At 39.5% G+C, this 22464-nt stretch overlaps 1 protein-coding gene and 1 long non-coding RNA gene across 2 annotated transcripts in view; one reads left to right on the top strand and one right to left on the bottom strand.

Moving 5' to 3' along the window:
- Positions 1-3611, top strand: part of LOC145451869 (uncharacterized) — a 68246-nt gene extending 64635 nt beyond the window's left edge. The window contains exons 14-15 of the mRNA XM_080330091.1: positions 3057-3220; positions 3282-3611. Coding sequence (XP_080186217.1) covers positions 3057-3220; positions 3282-3461 — 344 coding nt within the window. The 3' untranslated portion in view covers positions 3462-3611. The remainder of the gene's footprint in view (positions 1-3056; positions 3221-3281) is intronic.
- LOC145451878 (uncharacterized) overlaps positions 1-22464 on the bottom strand; it is a 249497-nt gene that overhangs the window by 131832 nt on the left and 95201 nt on the right. The gene's annotated exons all lie outside the window — the stretch shown is intronic.

Here is a 22464-nt window from a genome sequence, read left to right as displayed (position 1 = left end):
GCAGTCTATACCCGAAAGTACGAATCACCGCCGCGGCCATAAGAATAACGATATATGAAAGTCGCATTCACCGTAAACGTTGGGATTACCCCGAATCGGTCATATATAATAATTTGGGATATATACATTAACTAAGAACCAATCACGTGACTATTTACCATACCTGATACATATTCAACACCGTGCGAGAGATGCCTATACCCGAAAGGGCGATTCACGACCACACCCATAAGAACACATGGCGAATCACCAGAGAGCCCGTAAGAATACATGACAGGCGAATCACCGCCGCAGCCTATATCGAAAAAGGCGAATCACCACCACGATTTTTCACGGCGAATCACCACCACGACCTATACCTGAAAGGGCGAGTCATGACCGCACTCATACGAACACATGGCGACTCACCGCCGAGAGGGGGGGGTCTAAAAACGCGAGTCACCTCCACCAGTTTCCAGGCGAATCACCGCCGCACCCATAACCCACAATGGCACACCACGACTGATCATAATAACTACTATCGCAGTCTTGTGATGTTTTGAAACGATGAAAATATTAATAAACCTGATTGATTGATCGATCTTTTAGTTTAGTACATTTGCACGATTCTTTATTTTTGATATAGCAGACAGGAGATCACGAAATAACATCATGTAACGAAGTCATGCCAACGGGTCCGCCCGCCCAAAGATGTTTAATTATTATTTGGGGGCTCTTCAGTTTCAAAGAGTCATCACTTAGCTTTACCGGAAAATCTGATTACGTGAGCAGAGAGGACCAGAAACTTCTAGCAATATATATGTAATTCCAGATATTATTGACAGATTTTATCATGAATTTTCGACAATTTTCGCGCTTTGCACTGGATCACTAAACAGTAAAAACTATATATTTTCGTGGCAAAAGCGAACAACGTGATGGGGGGTCGGCGTATCACCCTATAGGAGCCCAAGAGTCAAGTTTTTTGGGGCCGGACGAAGTGCTGTTTCGTTCTCTGCCAACACGTTTTTACACCCGGATATGTTTAATTATTATTGAGGGGTCCTACCTTTTCAAACACACCTCACTCAACTGTACCGCTAAATCAGATTATGCGAGCAGAGAGAGGATTAAATAGATAGCAATATATATGCATTTCCCGATCATCTTGCCCGATTCAGTCATGAATTATGGAGTTTCTTTCGCACCTCGCGCGATTAGGCCAGAAATGTTTACTCACTAAACCAGGGGTGGGCAAACTACGGCCCGCGGGCCGCATGCGGCCCGCAACACCGTTCTGTGCGGCCCGCGAGAGTTAAACGAAACTTATTAAAAATATTGATAAAAAGCGTAGGCCTACTAAAATTCGAATTACTGCTGGGACGTGACTAAACTTTTACTTAGTATATTTCACCATGATAATTCTAACGCAGTGGTTCTCAAACTGGGGCGCGCGTTCCCATCTGAAAGGCAGCTGGAATTTTTTTTGGCGCTTCGCGCGATTTAAAGCCAATTCTTAATTATTGCTCTGCATTTAGTGTTAATTTCATATTTTAAAATCTATCATCCACAGTAGTAACCTTCCATGCCATAAAACTATCCGTTATGTTTGCCAGCATCCTGGTATCGTTTTGTGATATGACGATAAGGGGGGTGCGAAATCTTTCACCGTCATAAGAGGGGGGGGGCGTGTCTTGAAAAGAACCACTGTTCTAGGGTAATCTTACTATATTTTTTATGTGTAACTTCTGGCGCGACAGCCCGATCTCAAGGCCCACGCAGTTCGCAAGGTTTCAACTGCTAAACATCACAGAAATCCTAAACGAGATTGACATCATTCGGATCACGAATGTGATTTCAGATTGGCCACTCCAGTTTTAATTATTTCCGTGATGTGCTTATAAAAAACGACTCGCGCGTGTCTTAGGTAGATTATTCGATATGTATGCGTAGAATTGGGGTATTCATATTTTATCTGCACATAGTAGAAGCGTGTTGGAAGCTAAAATGGCTATGATGCTGTCAGCATTGTGTGTCCTGGAACTGAACCAAAAGCGGAATTAGTAAATCTATGAACAGATCGCTCTTCACAGATTTAAATTACAATCCTGTTTTAAGAATCGAGGCAACCGACTTTCATCTCTATAGTTTTGACAAATTGGTTATTGAGGTCGACCAGCCTATGAAATCTCGCCACTGTTTCTGACGTGTGTACGATATCATCAAAGCAATCTTTGGTTTGTTTTAAATAACATATACATTATCTCCATGTCCTCACTATATAATCAAACACCAACATTGCGTTTAGGTTTATAATCTCAATTTTATATAGTGCGGCCCGCGAATGGATTCAGACGTTGAATGCGGCCCGCGAGCTCAAAAGTTTGCCCACCCCTGCACTAAACGGAAGCCTAATGCCAATGATGATAATTATCGTTAAACAGCGAATAGCGTGAGGCGAGTCTGGAAGTTAGGTTTACCACCCTGTGGGGGCCCCAATACCAACGTTTGGGGGGGGGGCTGACGAAGTGCTGTTACGACCCTGATTTCGAGGTAACATATTGGAATCATTTGACAGGTCCGGTCGCGAGCGATCAAAACTATTGAACGCGCCAGCGACCCGAGTCGACTTTGACACACCTCATCTACTGCCTTTCCAACTTATCTTACCTCCAAGTAGCATACCACTCACACTCCAACGATTTTAATTTGCCCAAATGCGCTATTGAGCATATTATAGGGTACCCTATATCCGTGGATTGAAACCCAGGCACTCATCAGTGCACACTTATTTGTACGTCAAGGGTTAAAATAGCTATACACGGACAGTACGAACCGGAATAATTTCACCCGAACTGGCAATTAGGTTGTTGGACGACAGGCATGGTCGTTTTCTAGTCAAGCTTCCTGATTTCAGAGCAAGCAAGTCCACGCAACCACCCATGGATATTGAAGTGTTTGCGCTGAAAAAGTTAAGAACTCCTTGAGTAGGCCTATAGGGTAATTCGCTTCTGTAGAATACCATAGATAGGTTTGAAGAACATAATGCCGTGAATTCAATGCATGTTATTTCACAGATCGAAAAGCGTATCCACCTGTGTCGATCACAAGCGACATCGTAAAAGTTTTGCCCATGGATGTCTGTAGGAATATATACTGGGCTAATGGAATCCGAACTGATGTCCGACACCATTTCTGCGTTGGTGATTTCTCCGGACAAAGCTCCGAATACAAATGTGCGGTAAGCTTTCCGCGTATGATCGAGCGCTACTTCAATCACAAAATATGATGAAATGTTCCAGGCCTATTTTACCGGTAGCGCACTGGTCTGTCAAAGCCGGACATCGTGCGGATGGTATCTCGCTGGCTTGGCGAGTTTTGGCTTGTACGCATGCGGTGAAGCTCCCGAGGTTTTCGTGAACGTTCTCAGCAACCGGGAATGGATACGCAACAGATTATGGCACTCGTTGTTTAGCAACTAACTTGCTAATTTCAATGGAGACACGGTGGTTCTGTTTCAGTTGTCAAAATTATTATTACCGACATCGTTTGTTGACATGTTTATATCATTCGCGACTTTCTTTGAATCATACTATATCGATAATCAATGAATACAGAAATGATTTTTGCTATATGATCTTATTGGAAATATCCGGGTGCTGTAATCAAGCAACCTGTAAGTTGTTCAATCGCACTCGTTTGGATAACAAAAAATACATACCTATATTCAGTGGTGAAGATGTCTCCGCCGAGACGCAACATGCTACAGTACCGAGAAGAGTCGCCAAAAGGCCCCATAAGTGGTATAGTAGATCGGTCGTGACCTGGCAGGGGCTCTTATGGGCCCGCTCGACCGGTGCCTCGAAAACTCGTGTTGAAACGGTGACCCTTTTGACCCCCCCTTCCGCTCGACCGGTGCCTGGGTTGGTATAGGCATCTCACGACCGGTAACCCTTTTCGGTATAGGGATCGCTCAACCGGTGCCTCAAAACTCGTGTCGAACCGGTAACCCTTTTCGGTATAGAGATCGCTCAACCGGTGCCTCGAAACTCGTGTTGAACCGGTAACCCTTTTCGGCATAGGGATCGCTCAACCGGTGTCGTAGTGGTAATTCGTACTTTCGGGTATACGCATCTCTCGACCGGTGTTGAAGAAGTATCAGGTATGATAAATAGTCACGTGATTGGGCCTCAGTTAATGTGTATATCCCAAATTATTATATATCACCGATTCGAGTTGATCCCAACGTTTACGGTGAATGCGACTTTAATATATCGTTATTCTTATGGACGCGGCGGTGATTCGTACTTTCGGTTATAGGCTGCGGCGGTGACTCGTGTTGAAAACTCGTGGTCGTGATTCGTACTTTTGGGTATAGGCGACGGCGGCATGCTAATGTTTTCAGGTATAGACTCCGGTCGCATGATAGTGTTACAGAGATAGGGATCGGCCGCATGCTAACGTTTTCGGTACGCCACCCGTGAGACTTGAATACCAACAAATTGTCACTTATTTCTATTCTAGCCGTAATCCTTTGTGAAGTTAACGCTTATTCAAAAAGGTGTGAAATATTTGTAGAATCCTACGACCGCTCACAGGGTAATGCTTCAGATATAGTCATTTTCACGACTTGGTGTTACAGACATACCGATCGGTCGCAAGGTAATATTTCGGTAATTAGTTTGTCACAGAACTTGATTTCGCTAGTAATATTTAATAAGTAACGACTAACAGAACCGCCAGTGTCGGTAACTTGAATAGTAACAAATTGTCACTTATTTCCGTCCTAACCCTAATCCTTTGTGCGGTTACCGCATACTCGAATAGGTGTGAAATAATTGTAAAATCATACGATCGCTCACAAGAGAACCATCTCTCGTGACTTGTGGTTACATACATTCCAATCGCTACAATGTAATATGTTGGTAGTTTGGTGCAGAACTGGATTTCACGAGTCTGATATAATAAGAATATTACCTATTAAGTAATAAGTACCGAATAACAGAACCGTCGCAGACGGTGACTTGAATATCCAAAATTTGATACTTTCCGCGATCGCTATATGTTTCACGTCTCCCGAACAGTAGTTGACTTGAGTTGCGTGATACGAATCATGAGAATATTCAATCCATGTGTCAATTTGTCAACTTGAAATGAAACTCACTACACAAACCAAGTTGATTCGTATTCGAATGTGTTGATCCGGTGCAACTCTAATCCTTTGAGAAATCTTTTTACCGTGATCTTTTGATTCGACCGTAACCTGAATATTACTGACGCCGACTTTCAGCCGCATCGAATTATTCACACATTCCACGCCGCTGTTTTAACACTTATAGAATCAATACCAACTATCTCTAACCCGATAATATTCAATCATTTTGGTAATTTGCCAACTTTAAATCCGTTCGTCAGATATACTACAGGTAACTGAGATAATCAAAAACGAAATATTTTGACTTTGGTATAGTGTGAATTGAAATAGGATTGACAAACATGACTACCAACTTTCAACCCACCCATATTTCGAAATTATACGCATATTGATTTGAAACAAGTAATGAAACCTTTCAACTCTATTCGCGGGTTGGTTTTCCGTTTGTCAGTTACAGTAAATATTATCGCGATATTTTAATGTGTTACTACACAAAATAGAGTCAATTAATGAAATATTGTCCGTTGTTGAAAACATTTCCAACTTGACAACCGCTTATACATACCGCAATCGAGTTGTGACGCGATGAGTTAATTCGGAATATTTCAATCTATTTGTCGAAACCTTGAACAAGCTATCTGGTTATTTTTTCGTTGCAATTGAGTTATCGGAAATAGTATTACGTCTCGATGTTTTAACATCTTACCATACTCCAAAGGAGCCAACAAGGAAACCTTGTCAAGTAAATCGTTTGTAACTCACCCAATCAACTCAAACAGTATTAGTATGAAAACAGCCAAGCATACACGAGTCCATACAATCACTAAAACCTAAAATCCATAACAAGTTCGGTTGTAGTCATATCCCTACGACGCATCATTTTTATTCAACTTTAAAAGTCGTTACTATTCTATAAGATAGAGGAGTTACTACGCGGTATATTCTGTAAGACAAAGTGATTATTACTCGATATATTTTGTAAGACAAAAGTAATTACCACCCGGTACAGGTGACTTGAGATTAACATATGTTTTGAGTATACGAGATTTGAAAGTCTGACCAACATAGTTGAGAATTCATTTCTCACAATCGAACGCTAGGTGAATTGACATACCACCACTTGATTAATGCTTAATCCGCTCGCACCATTTCACGCACACGTTGATCATTACAAAAAACAAATTGGAATATGTTTGCTAGGCACCACCTATTCAACTATACTTGAGTAATACAGAAACCTCTTAGCATTAATAAAATCGAAATGTGCGCTACACTGAAACCTACAAAATGTGTTTGTATTGCTGTTCATAGTAGTGATATCGATTTGAACCTCCAGAATAATTGTCATCATCTAACCAAACTACTGAGAGTCGTTGTCAATTTGTATGATGTTCACTGATTGCATACTAGAACTATTTGTGCAACGCACACGATCAGAGAAATTGGAAATTTTCGTATTGTCATTCGTCAAAGTAAATGTCGTCACAATAATCAGTCACTAAAAGACCATATACTTGTATGTGATTGAATCGCCGACAATTAACTCGGTAAATCAAACCCCTGAGAAATTTCACTCACTCGTTGGATATCAAACAGCGGCACTTAACGATGTGGGTCGTTTTTTCTAAATACTAATCATATCTGTCCAGCCAAGAACAATTTTCACTCACTTGGGTAACGAAACCAGTGTCCAATATCAATATAAGATATTTTACTCACAAAAAATAATCAACTATACTCAATATTCCCGTACTACGAAACTGTACAATGGTTTCATATTTTTTGTATGACATGGAATGAATACCGATCGAAGTAACCGTATTGGAAATAACTTTTAAACAAACACACTCTACGTGGTTAACATTCTCGTCGATTCTATTGTGATTAATGTATACTTCATGTGATCTGGATTCATTTCGATATGGCTAAGCATTCAACCTCGACGGATACCAATTGTCAGGCACTCAAGTTTGTTTGTTTTGGGGTATTCATGGTGTTTCTCGACTACTATGGTCATTTACACCAGGCCGATATTTCTTTTTGTATTTTCCGTAACTGCCGACTTATAGCACGGCCCACCTCTAGGCTTTTGTAAGACACCGCTGATGCGGATGAGGTGGCGAGGAGGAGCCTAGGTAAACCTCCAACACTTAGATATCGGAATTCGGAAGTCGACCTCGGTCGGACTCGAACCCGCACCCATTGGTGTTGCAGCCGCGGATTATACCACTGCGCTATCTCGTATCATATCATACCAAATAGTTATTTACAAGACACAGAAAATTTGTTTTGGCCGTTTCGATTTTATTACTGGAGATACTCATCACTTCGCTTAATTCAATCTAGATTTGAACTCCATCGAACCTTTGGTGCCTATCGTTTTGCTGGATACGAATTATGTTAGTCTAAGAGTACACAATTTTCACTATCTTGGGTTATGAACTCAGTGTGTTAGCGATCATTCAATATTTTGTAGTATCAACTAGCTACTTCGTAGGATACGATTGATCATCCTCACAACTCTTACAAAAGTACGAAGGCTATTTACATCACACAAAGTAATCGACTTTACTCGATATCCTCACACTACGAAACTGAATGGTTGGTTTGACTCTACAAACTGTTCTGATGTCACAAGAACATTTTCATACGAATGGTTACGTATCTAAATATTCAAATAATCCAACACAAACCTATAGTACTTACAGAAATATCATAGTTCTTATAACAAAGTTGCATAAGTATAATGTTTATCGTAAGTCCTACATAGCCATGATATCCGTCCGAGTTTGACTTTTAGAAAACATTTTACCGACATCGCGACATCTTTCAAAATTAAAACCACGGTGACTGCTTCAGAGACCTACCAATGATATCGCAGTAATACAGCTACTTCCACAAAAGAGTATGTATTCGACTTACTTACCACAAATCTAACGCACAAAACAATTTACTGTACTAACGAGAAGCGCTGAGCCTCACATCAAAACAACTAGAAAGTGGAACTATATTTAAAAACGTCGCTAACCTTTGTGCACCAGCTGTAAATCACACAAGCAACATGTTTCAAGATTCTGGTTATTGAAAAACGTTAAAGTGTTTCTCCTGCACCAAGTCGTTATGTTGACGAGAGCGTATATTGTAATACCATGATCGATTTGCATTCGTTGGTCACAAACTGTCACTACTTTAAATATTTATTTTTCACTCAAACACAAAAGCATACTTGTCACCAATCGTTTTCATCGAGCACGAGTTCAAGAAGCTTACTTACTACGACATGAATTGTTATTTTTATGTTGTGTAAATAGGTAATAATTTATTTTAGTAACACTACATCAACATCATCGCGTTGTGCGAATAGATTTACATGTGGTTTTAATCGAAGTACACAGCACGGTCTAATGTAGATTCATCTCTATTGTACAGCAACTCGGTAATCGAAATGCATTAACATTTAAACAACGATCTTGGTTCGTCACGCGAAAAATATCTTTACTGTCGCAACACTCTGCACAAGATGTGTGAATCCTTTTCACACTCATAATAATACACTAACGGGATACCGACGTCAAGCAACAACGTTTAACAACATCACTGACACTGAACATACGATACCTACCCAAGTAAAAATATCATTTTCACCAGGAGGTCAGCCGTTACCTGTGTACAATTACCATTTTCCCTTGGGGGTCTAGCGTTACCCGAGTAACAAAACCATTTTCACTTGGAAATATATGTTTTCCCTCAACAACAAACGTTTTTCACTTGAAAATATATTTTTTCCCTGGGTAACAATCCTTTTTCACTTGGAAATCTATTTTTTCCCTGAGTAACAATCCTTTTTTCACTTGGAAATCTATTTTTTCCCTGAGTAACAATCCTTTTTCACTTGGAAATCTATTTTTTCCCTGGGTAACAAACCTTTTTCACTTGGAAATATATTTTTTCCCTCAGCAACAAACCATTTTCACTTGGTGGTCCGTCGTTTACCTGAGTAAAAATATCATTTTTATTTTGAGATCCGACGTTTACCCAGTGTAACAATACATTTTCACTTGGTCATCTATCTTTTCCTAGAGTAACAAAACCACTTTCATTTGGAAATCTGACAAACACACCTGCCAATTTGGTATTTGTTGTATTGACGACAGTTTGAAATAGATTACAACGCACAGTGACGGAAATATACACGGACTACCAGTTTCAGAGTATTCCGGCATCAGTCGTATCACATCAATATCATCGGTTAACCACATGAAATAACAATATGCCGTTGTACACCGAAATGCATGTTTTGGAAAATTGGACAATAGGCTTCGATAGGTCTGTGATGTCCGGGTTCGTACTTTAGTTTTTGCACAGAGTCCATACGTCCTAATAAAACACCACCTCGACGATGGCTGGTACATGGATAACGGCGGTCGGAAATCGACGAATTTAGGTTCTCGTCGTGCTAACAGTTCCGGGCTACTTGTGATTTTTCTCACACATGTTTACTATATTGTATCACTCTTTATTGGTCAATACATATCCTACCGTTCAGTCTGAAATCGGAAACCTGAGAAAGTATTAACCGGATCCGGATATCAACTCTGAATCAAAAAAACCAATGAAACATGTCACACCCTGTGTTTCCATGAAAATAACAAGACATTACACATCAAGTATACTTCACGATTGTTCATAGATACCAAGTATTCGAGTAAACGAGGTGTGTGACATTACATACATCATGGATAACATCATGGCCGGCATTACAAGCATCATGGATGACAAATTCATGTTCTCAAGTCTCGTCATGAACCGACTCTGTACATTCAATGTGGGGTAGATGACTTGGAGACAGACAAACACACATATTTGACCGTAACATGATCTAAGCACGAACCGACATGTATTCAACTTGGAGAAAAATGAGTTGCATCGTATTTCACGAGATTACATTCCCTTTTGGGGTTCACACCTTGATTTTGCTTACATCGTGATCCAGACCTCGGAGTATAGTAAAATCGGGCTATGTAGTTTAATTACTTGCTCACTACCCTGTGTGTTGGTGGTGGTCATACCCTGCAAACTTTTTTTTTTTCTTAGAACGTAGTGTTTCACTTTACATCAGTTGGTTCAATGTATGTACCGGGTTGTGAATGCTACCGCTGTTTTGACTATGTGTCACAATCAATACTAAACACGGGAATTCGTTACTCGTTGAAACGTCACAGTCAGACATTGTTAACAGCGATTCGGTGTATGGAAATCTTAAATTCGATTGCGGTTTTGTAATGTAATCCGGGTTACTGTGTTTCTGTGGTGTGAAGACTAAATTCGTGTTGATTCCGCCTACAAGAGTGCGATGTCTATTTCACACCTAGAGTTATTATAAAACACATCGTCGAAACCTTTGGTCTAGTTCCTCTGCTTACATTTCGAAACAGACAATAACCACAAGACTCTAACCCACCGCATCCGTGGTTTCAGTTGATCATATCGACGAGTATCATGTTCATCCGTTTTACCACCCACAGATTTCTCCATCCTCACACTTTAGTGCTAAGACACAGACAAGATGCGGTTGTGGAAATATTGAAAATGAGAAAGCAGACCTTGGTGTCATTTGATTTGGATTTTACACCCGATGAACCCACCATTCGTACTGCGCATTGGGGTGAGGATTCTATCGTTGATGTCGAAGGACGAGACTTGAGAACATGAATTTGTCATCCATGACGCTTGTAATGCCGGCCATGATGTTATCCATGATGTATGTAATGTCACACACCTCGTTTACTCGAATACTTGGTATCTATGAACAATCGTGAAGTATACTTGATGTGTAATGTCTTGTTATTTTCATGGAAACACAGGGTGTGACATGTTTCATTGGTTTTTTTTGATTCAGAGTTGATATCCGGATCCGGTTAATACTTTCTCAGGTTTCCGATTTCAGACTGAACGGTGGGATATGTATTGACCAATAAAGAGAGATACAATATAGTAAATATGTGTGAGAAAAATCACAAGTAGCCCGGATCTGTTAGCACGACGAGAACCTAAATTCGTCGATTTCCGACCGCCGTTATCCATGTACCAGCCATCGTCGAGGTGGTGTTTTATTAAGACGTATGGACTCTGTGCAAAAACTAAAGTACGAACCCGGACATCACAGACCTATCGAAGCCTATTGTCCAATTTTCCAAAACATGCATTTCGGTGTACAACGGCATATTGTTATTTCATGTGGTTAACCGATGATATTGATGTGATACGACTGATGCCGGAATACTTTGAAACTGGTAGTCCGTGTATATTTCCGTCACTGTTCGTTGTAATCTATTTCAAACTGTCGTCAATACAACAAATACCAAATTGGCAGGTGTGTTTGTCAGATTTCCAAATGAAAGTGGTTTTGTTACTCTAGGAAAAGATAGATGACCAAGTGAAAATGTATTGTTACACTGAGTAAACGTCGGATCTCAAAAGGAAAATGATATTTTTACTCAGGTAAACGACGGACCACCAAGTGAAAATGGTTTGTTGCTGAGGGAAAAATATATTTCCAAGTGAAAAAGGTTTGTTACCCAGGGAAAAAATAGATTTCCAAGTGAAAAAGGATTGTTACCCAGGGAAAAAATAGATTTCCAAGTGAAAAAAGGATTGTTACTCAGGGAAAAAATAGATTTCCAAGTGAAAAAAGGATTGTTACCCAGGGTAAAAATAGATTTCCAAGTGAAAAAGGATTGTTACTCAGGGAAAAAATAGATTTCCAAGTGAAAAAAGGATTGTTACCCAGGGTAAAAATAGATTTCCAAGTGAAAAAGGATTGTTACCCAGGGAAAAAATATATTTTCAAGTGAAAAACGTTTGTTGTTGAGGGAAAACATATATTTCCAAGTGAAAATGGTTTTGTTACTCGGGTAACGCTAGACCCCCAAGGGAAATGGTAATTGTACACAGGTAACGGCTGACCTCCTGGTGAAAATGATATTTTTACTTGGGTAGGTATCGTATGTTCAGTGTCAGTGATGTTGTTAAACGTTGTTGCTTGACGTCGGTATCCCGTTAGTGTATTATTATGAGTGTGAAAAGGATTTACACATCTTGTGCAGAGTGTTGCGACAGTAAAGATATTTTTCGCGTGACGAACCAAGATCGTTGTTTAAATGTTAATGCATTTCGATTACCGAGTTGCTGTACAATAGAGATGAATCTACATTAGACCGTGCTGTGTACTTCGATTAAAACCACATGTAAATCTATTCGCACAACGCGATGATGTTGATGTAGTGTTACCAAAATAAATTATTACCTATTTACACAACATAAAAATAACAATTCATGTCGTAGTAAGTAAGCTTCTTGAACTCGTGCTTGATGAAAACGATTGGTGACAAGTATGCTTTTGTGTTTGAGTGAAAAATAATTATTTAGAGTAGTGACAGTTTGTGACCAACGAATGCAAATCGATCATGGTATTACAATATACGCTTTCGTCAACATAACGACTTGGTGCAGGAGAAACACTTTAACGTTTTTCAATAACCAGAATCTTGAAACATGTTGCTTGTGTGATTTACAGCTGGTGCACAAAGGTTAGCGACGTTTTTAAATATAGTTCCACTTTCTAGTTGTTTTGATGTGAGGCTCAGCGCTTCTCGTTAGTAAAGTAAATTGTTTTGTGCGTTAGATTTGTGGTAAGTAAGTCGAATACATACTCTTTTGTGGAAGTAACTGTATTACTGCGATATCATTGGTAGGTCTCTGAAGCAGTCACCGTGGTTTTAATTTTGAAAGATGTCGCGATGTCGGTATAATGTTTTCTAAAAGTCAAACTCGGACGGATATCATGGCTATGTAGGACTTACGATAAACATTATACTTATACAACTTTGTTATAAGAACTATGATATTTCTGTAAGTACTATAGGTTTGTGTTGGATTATTTGAATATTTAGATACGTAACCATTCGTATGAAATACTCTTGTGACATCAGAACAGTTTGTAGAGTCAAACCAACCATTCAGTTTCGTAGTGTGAGGATATCGAGTAAAGTCGATTACTTTGTGTGATGTAAATAGCCTTCGTACTTTTGTAAGAGTTGTGAGGATGATCAATCGTATCCTACGAAGTAGCTAGTTGATACTAGTTGATCGAGGGGAGATAGTGTAGTGGGTACGATAAGCGCCCAGCACGCAGGCGACCCGCGTTCGATTCCCGCCGGAGGTTTATCTGGGCTCCTCTTCCCCTGCCGTTGCCGTTCTTACGGCGACAAAAAAGCCCAGAAAAAGACCCGACGAAAGAAAGCACTCACAATGAATGGAAAAGAACTAGTAGAAAGGGCCGCGGCTTTAAAGAGATCAACATCGAAAAAGAACTGTGACAACGGGCACTCTAGGCCGAGGTGGATGTTAGAGTAAAGGATCGCTACTGATGCGTGTCGTTCTACATCCTCCTATCTGTTCATGACATCGCATTGTGTCTTATCGCATTGTACATTGTGTGTGACTTGTTCAGATAAAAATATAACCCAACCATGTTATGTTATGTTACTACAAAATATTGAATGATCGCTAACACACTGAGTTCATAACCCAAGATGGTGAAAATTGTGTACTCTTAGACTAACATAATTCGTATCCAGCAAAACGATAGGCACCAAAGGTTCGATGGAGTTTAAATCTAGATTGTATTAAGCGAAGTGATGAGTATCTACAGTAATAAAATCGAAACGGCCAAAACAAATTTTCTGTGTCTTGTAAATAACTATTTGGTATGATATTACTTGAGTGCCTGACAATTCGTATCCGTCGAGGTTGAATGTTTAGCCATATCGAAATGAATCCAGATCACATGAAGTATACATTAATCACAATAGAATCGACGAGAATGTTAACCACGTGGAGTGTGTTTGTTTAAAAGTTATTTCCAATACGGTTACTTCGATCGGTATTCATTCCATGTCATACAAAAAATATGAAACCATTGTACAGTTTCGTAGTACGGGAATATTGAGTATAGTTGATTATTTTTTGTGAGTAAAATATCTTATATTGATATTGGACACTGGTTTCGTTACCCAAGTGAGTGAAAATTGTTCTTGGCTGGACAGATATGATTAGTATTTAGAAAAAACGACCCACATCGATTAAGTGCCGCTGTTTCATATCCAACGAGTGAGTGAAATTTCTCAGGGGTTTGATTTACCGAGTTAATTGTCGGCGATTCAATCACATACAAGTATATGGTCTTTTAGTGACTGATTATTGTGACGACATTTACTTTGACGAATGACAATAGGAAAATTTCCAATTTCTCTGATCGTGTGCGTTGCACAAATAGTTCTAGTATGTAATCAGTGAACATCATACAAATTGACAACGACTCTCAGTAGTTTGGTTAGATGATGACAATTATTCTGGAGGTTCAAATCGATATCACTACTATGAACAGCAATACAAACACATTTTGTAGGTTTCAGTGTAGCGCACATTTCGATTTTATTAATGCTAAGAGGTTTCTGTATTACTCAAGTATAGTTGAATAGGTGGTGCCTAGCAAACATATTCCAATTTGTTTTTTGTAATGATCAACGTGTGCGTGAAATGGTGCGAGCGGATTAAGCATTAATCAAGTGGTGGTATGTCAATTCACCTAGTGTGATATCTTGACACCGGGTAATGCGCGAAAGTGTTTCAATTCTCACCGACAATAAAGTATTGTACCGGTTATTGTTCAACAAAGGAAATTGTTGTTTCATCTTTAGTCTTGGTTACTGGAGACATTTGTAAAATATTTCCTGATATCCACAATACACTGCGTGGTTTGTACCAAGGCTGAATAATTTCCCAATCGAGAACATTTTAGACACACATAGTTTACAACTCAATATGTTAATAACAATGTTTCTGAAAAGTTTGTTGCTGTCATAATCTTTACCACAACGCCGGGTCTAATTAACGCGAATAATTTAATAATCAAGTCATGATCAACTATTACATATGTCAAATAAATGTGTCAATCATTATGTTTACAGCATGATAACTTTCGATATAACGCTAGCGTTCGATTGTAAGAAATGAATTCTCAACTATGTTGGTCAGACTTTCAAATCTCGTATACTCAAAACATATGTTAATCTCAAGTCACCTGTACCGGGTGGTAATTACTTTTGTCTTACAAAATATATCGAGTAATAATCACTTTGTCTTACAGAATATACCGCGTAGTAACTCCTCTATCTTACAGAATAGTAACGACTTTTAAAGTTGAATAAAAATGATGCGTCGTAGGGATATGACTACAACCGAATTGTTATGGATTTTAGGTTTTAGTGATTGTATGGACTCGTGTATGCTTGGCTGTTTTCATACTAATACTGTTTGAGTTGATTGGGTGAGTTACAAACGATTTACTTGACAAGGTTTCCTTGTTGGCTCTTTGGAGTATGGTAAGATGTTAAAACATCGAGACGTAATACTATTTCCGATAACTCAATTGCAACGAAAAAATAACCAGATAGCTTGTTCAAGGTTTCGACAAATAGATTGAAATATTCCGAATTAACTCATCGCGTCACAACTCGATTGCGGTATGTACAAGCGGTTGTCAAGTTGGAAATGTTTTCAACAACGGACAATATTTCATTAATTGACTCTATTTTGTGTAGTAACACATTAAAATATCGCGATAGTATTTACTGAAACTGACAAACGGAAAACCAACCCGCGAATAGAGTTGAAAGGTTTCATTACTTGTTTCAAATCAATATGCGTATAATTTCGAAATATGGGTGGGTTGAAAGTTGGTAGTCATGTTTGTCAATCCTATTTCAATTCACACTATACCAAAGTCAAAATATTTCGTTTTTGATTATCTCAGTTACCTGTAGTACATCTGACGAACGGATTTAAAGTTGGCAAATTACCAAAATGATTGAATATTATCGGGTTAGAGATAGTTGGTATTGATTCTTTAAGTGTTAAAACAGCGGCGTGGAATGTGTGAATAATTCGATGCGGCTGAAAGTCGGCGTCAGGAATATTCAGGTTACGGTCGAATCAAAAGATCACGGTAAAAAGATTTCTCAAAGGATTAGAGTTGCACCGGATCAACACATTCAAATACGAATCAACTTGGTTTGTGTAGTGAGTTTCATTTCAAGTTGACAAATTGACACATGGATTGAATATTCTCATGATTCGTATCACGCAACTAAAGTCAACTACTGTTCGGGAGACGTGAAACATATAGCGATCGCGGAAAGTATCAAATTTTGGATATTCAAGTCACCGCATGCGACGGTTCTGTTATTCGGTACTTATTACTTAATAGGTAATATTCTTATTATATCAGACTCGTGAAATCCAGTTCTGCACCAAACTACCAACATATTACATTGTAGCGATTGGAATGTATGTAACCACAAGTCGCGAGAGATGGTTCTCTTGTGAGTGATCGTATGATTTTACAATTATTTCACACCTATTCGAGTATGCGGTAACCGCACAAAGGATTAGGGTTAGGACGGAAATAAGTGACAATTTGTTACTATTCAAGTTACCGACACTGGCGGTTCTGTTAGTCGTTACTTATTAAATATTACTAGCGAAATCAAGTTCTGTGACAAACTAATTACCGAAATATTACCTTGCGACCGATCGGTATGTCTGTAACACCAAGTCGTGAAAATGACTATATCTGAAGCATTACCCTGTGAGCGGTCGTAGGATTCTACAAATATTTCACACCTTTTTGAATAAGCGTTAACTTCACAAAGGATTACGGCTAGAATAGAAATAAGTGACAATTTGTTGGTATTCAAGTCTCACGGGTGGCGTACCGAAAACGTTAGCATGCGGCCGATCCCTATCTCTGTAACACTATCATGCGACCGGAGTCTATACCTGAAAACATTAGCATGCCGCCGTCGCCTATACCCAAAAGTACGAATCACGACCACGAGTTTTCAACACGAGTCACCGCCGCAGCCTATAACCGAAAGTACGAATCACCGCCGCGTCCATAAGAATAACGATATATTAAAGTCGCATTCACCGTAAACGTTGGGATCAACTCGAATCGGTCATATATAATAATTTGGGATATACACATTAACTGAGGCCCAATCACGTGACTATTTATCGTACCTGATACTTCTTCAACACCGGTCGAGAGATGCATATACCCGAAAGTACGAATTACCACTACGACACCGGTTGAGCGATCCCTATGTCGAAACGGGTTACCGGTTCAACACGAGTTTCGAGGCACCGGTTGAGCGATCCCTATACCGAAAACGGTTACCGGTTCAACACGAGTTTCGAGGCACCGGTTGAGCGATCCCTATACCGAAAAGGGTTACCGGTCGAGAGATGCCTATACCAACCCAGGCACCGGTCGAGCGGAAGGGGGGGTCAAAAGGGTCACCGGTTCAACACGAGTTTTCGAGGCACCGGTCGAGCGGGCCCATAAGAACCCCTGCCAGGTCACGACCGATCTACTATACTACTCCCATATTCCTTAAATAATCATTTTCTCCTAAATCTAGCATCTATACAAATCCACGATTAAAATCGTATTTTGGACTACTAAGTTAAAAAATTATCGACATTTTTATTGCACAAAAGTCGAACAATATATTCCTATACTGAAATAAACCCCAAATATATTCGTCTGACACTCTTCAGGGATATAATCGTCAGCAATTGAATGCAAAAAAGTCAACAGAGTCCACCGAACGAACAACCAAAGATGTGTATATCCATCTACCATGGATTCGTCCTATTTCCACCCGCTTTGAAAATTTTATTCGCGCTTAGCGTGATTCAGGGTGTATTGAATTTTTCGGTGTAATCGGAGCCCCACCGTACATATGCGAACCGTAGAGGAAACTGAGGTAACCATAAAGAAATACCAAGTCAGAATCGTGTGGGTCTCACGAATGAAGGTTTTCATGGTACATTTGCGCGATTTCATATTTCGACTATGCTTATAATCTTGATGGGAGGTCAAAAAACAACAACATGCAAGAAAGAGATTAATAAAAACTGGAAGATGCATCATCATTATTTTTGTGCGCGAAATTTTCGAAGAGCCCTCCATCAGCTCTAGCGGTTAAGTGGAAAATACGCAAGGTATATCTCAAGAAATCAGTGTTGGCACGAAGTTCCAAGTAGCCAAGTTAACATGAGTATATGACGTCGGGCCATGACGACTCTCCACTGGAATGCGGCCGTATGCCATTTATATGTAATCGAAATACGACCGTGAATAACAAATAGATTTAGCGCCCATGAATATGGCTTTCTATACGGAATCAGTGGTCAGGGGTGTACGAGTTTCGAAGGAACGTAAAAAGGGAGTACCACGACCCAGTCAACAAAAGGGGAAGCGATCGGCCGGCGTATTTTGCGCATTCGATGTCAAAATATTCCTTCAAAAGATACACTTTTCGCACTTCTGCTGCAGACTCATTACCCCTTTAGTTGCCGTTCATTAACCCTCTCGCTACTGCAGCTAACAACCGCTAGTAACCCTATCGCTACCTGAATCATTGTTGCTGTATGGCAGATATATTAACCTTATGTTGCAAGACATCACAATTTGACATTATCGTGTTAGTTATATTAAAATCCACCACGAGCATCACATTCAAAATACCGGTCAAATACAGACAGACAGTCATATAAAATGCATAAAAAACGACACATAGATTTTAGTCGAGATACAGAAAGATGTTCTTTCTGGTACAAATTTGATAAAACTATTCCTGTTCTTGAATTGAAATGCAGACAAAATCTGGTTTATCAAACAAGTCTGTGCCTTGGCGGGAAGGATTGGGTCAAGGTAACACGGAGCTACCATCAGCAGTCAGCTCTCTGTGTGGGCGCTAACTTCATTCAGAGCCCGATTGTGAATGATAAAACCCACGTTTAGGGTTGGCTTAGTCTCTGATATCTGGGTAATTCCACTGGCCTCTTATTCATCGATGTACAGAAAGCGAGATATCATTAGTAGTGATAATCGGCTGATCAAGGACATTGTCGCTGCAGGCTGAACCAATGCTTAGAGAACGATATTTTCTGAAATGTTGCCATCGCCAACGCTGCATTTCTTTCAATTCACCATCAGACGTATACGGATATTTGGGCATATCGCAGTCACTTCATGGCTTCGCAGTCTCCATCGTAAAATAAAGGCAAAATATAGCAATAAAATAAAATGTAGATTAACTGAAATGAGTTACACAAATTTTAATAAGAAATTATTACAAGATATAGTATTTGGCTGAACAGATGAAATGGCAACCGTTGTAACGATTGTAAATTCAGTCACAGATAATGCAGACAGAGACAATAGATGGTTGAGCATATCCCATGTTTCGGTAATATACCTATAGCCTACATTGATGAATGCACTAACAAATGATGTCGACGCCATAACCACAACACGTCAAGATCCGGCGCCTAGTAACGACACTCTTCCGCGGTTTAGCATTAAAATATATATCAACAGGTCGGTAGTACGCATAACGGTCAGAGCACTTGACAAGTATCACGCTGTTCACTGCCGCCCACCTCACACTTCAGGCCAAGGAAAAGTCAAAGTCAGCATTGATATCAAGTCCTATTTTACAAGCCTAACGCAAACAAGCAATGGGGCATTTCCACTTCATTTTGAACACTAGGGGCGATAAAGATAACTCGACCCAAAACTGTTTTGTTGCTATATGCTTTACTATGGGACTGGACTAAACATGGACCTAATTTCGTCTCTTCAGGTACAATGAGGAGGGTGAAAGTACCCATATCAATATAAATCATCCATATGGATATGAAATAGCTGTTAGCGACAAAAATAATGCTGTTTCTTGTCGTCTTGTCCTCGTGATGGAAGTGCTGAAATCACGATTCTATCCTTATCAGTTATCACCAACTGCAATGGTTTATATTCCCCATTTAGCACCCGAAACTACACCAGATGGACTGGATTAAACACAAACCCTTTCTAGATGTATTATGGCCTTGGTCAAATAGCTGTTTGATTGAAAGACTTCATGTCATTTCAATACCTTTCTATCCTTTAATCCAATCACTATCTGTTGGTGTTTTTAAATGATAAAATACCAACTTGATCTCATCCTCTCTCATCATTGACCATTGAACGATGTTCCAGTTGTATTGTTCCAGTTATCTTGTTGAATAAAATGGAATGGACATAGTCGATAAAGCACTAAAAGCAGAGGTTCTCAAATATATTTTAGCCCGACATGAGAAATAAATTGTATGGTAAGCACATCAACTTTGGCATAAAATTTCTTTGCGACGTATTATTAATGGTCATATTATTACTCAGTTACGTATTATTTCTTAACTCGAATGAATGCCAACCCGCTATTTGAGAAACCCATGTATGGGACTGCTCTAAGACATGAACCCGAAGCAAAATACTTTTGTGGAAACTCAATTGATACAAATAGCATCGCCATAGGCTATCTAAGAATAATCAACAAGAATGCTAATGTGAAATTGCGCTACCAACATAATATGTATTATATACGGTATCAGATACATATAATAAGAGTCCGGGTACCGAGCCACTGACAGTAATCAATTATCGTCAGATTATACTTTCATCTGAACAAGACACACACAATGTACAATGTGAAGCAATGAACAGTAGAAGGATTCCGAACGACCAGTTGCGGTCTCTGGCATCCACCTCGGCCTAGTGTCGGATGTCTCATAGCTCCTTTTTTAGATGTTAGTCTCTTTTCCGCAGCTCTTTCCTGTTCTTTCAATTCTTGTGAGTGAGCTCTTTCATCGGGTCTCCTGTTTTGTCGATGTCATATGTGATTGTTTACTTCACTGTCTTACAAGTAAGCATAATTTCCAAGTCTTTCAGTTAGCAATACAAAAATGACACCATGCTCTCAATATTGAAGTTTCATCAGCATCATTGTAATTCAAACGCATGATTTTTATATGTTATAGGACCTCACAGCAGCAACTGCACGTTACATGATTTTCCATAATGCACAGCACTCATGCGAGAACTGATTTACTACAGGGAAAGCAGGATGAATTATGCTGGTGAAATGATATTCTGCAGAAAACTTTTCCAGGACCAGGTATCCATTCCATACCTCTTCTTCGTAAACAGAACCATCCTCCCGATAACTTTCTGTTTCTAATTGATGCATCTTTTGAGATCAAATGATCGTCATCCTTACACAATGAGGAATATAACAACAGCCATATCATACGACTCTGAAAATTTAACAGCAATGTATAAACATTAAGCAGCCAGGATGTCTATGCCAATCACGAGGACAAGACGCCAAGAAATAGCATCATTTTCGTCTCTAGCAGCTATTTGATATCCATATGGATGATTTATATTGATATGGATACTTTCACCACCCTCGTTGTACCTCAAGAGACGAACTTAGGTCCATGTTTAGTCCAGTCCCATAGTAAAGCATATAACAACAAAACTGTTTTGGGTCGAGTTATCTTTATCGCCCCTAGTGATCAAAATGAAGTGGGAATGCCCCATTAATATGACTGATAGGCTATTCGAAACACAATTTGACTAGACTCTTTGGGGTACAGTCGTACAGAACATTAATATACATTTTAATAATATATTCATTGCAGAATTTATTAAAACCTGAAGCTTTTCGAGCTGACACGCTTCAAGGGCAATCGTCAGCAAATGTAGAATTTCAAAAACATGCATCCAGCTACATTGCATACAGCCAATTATGACGTCATAAAAACAAACAACATGAAATAAAGGCAAACCGCGAGCGCAGCTAGTGGCCAATTTTCAGATTGACTAAAAATTCCTTCTGCTGACACAAGCGCGGTCGGTGGATTTTAATATAAGTCCATTCCAGTGCAGACAGATGGAAATTGGTGCGGCCTCTACCTAATATAGAGAATCTTTCATCGCGATAGTTTTTAGCGCAAGTTGCATTCTCAGCCAAATGCTTGCCGATGGCAGAGTTCATAGCCATGGCCTGATTACGTTCTAGTAATCGCAGATCAGTTACGTGGCTGCGTCTTCACGAGAGACAAATGTGCGTGATCTAATAACGCTCGGAACGTGTTGTTTGATGCGTTTCTGCAAGCGCCGAGTTGTTCTTCCCACGTACCGACAGTCACAGTGGCACTTGAAGTCATAGACTACGTTGCTTTGTTGAGAAGCAGGAAGAACATCTTTACGCGTTGCAGGAAGCAATTGTTTGGTGGTAAACACAACATTAATTTTTACGTTATCGTAACAGCGATTTACAGCAGAAATCAATTGCTTTTCAAAACGGGAAGAG

The sequence above is a fragment of the Botryllus schlosseri genome, chromosome 12 (assembly GCF_051294905.1).
Source record: "Botryllus schlosseri isolate E-star chromosome 12, Bs_hap1, whole genome shotgun sequence".
In the NCBI taxonomy this organism is placed as follows: domain Eukaryota; kingdom Metazoa; phylum Chordata; class Ascidiacea; order Stolidobranchia; family Styelidae; genus Botryllus; species Botryllus schlosseri.
This window is presented reverse-complemented; position numbering and strand designations above follow the sequence as displayed.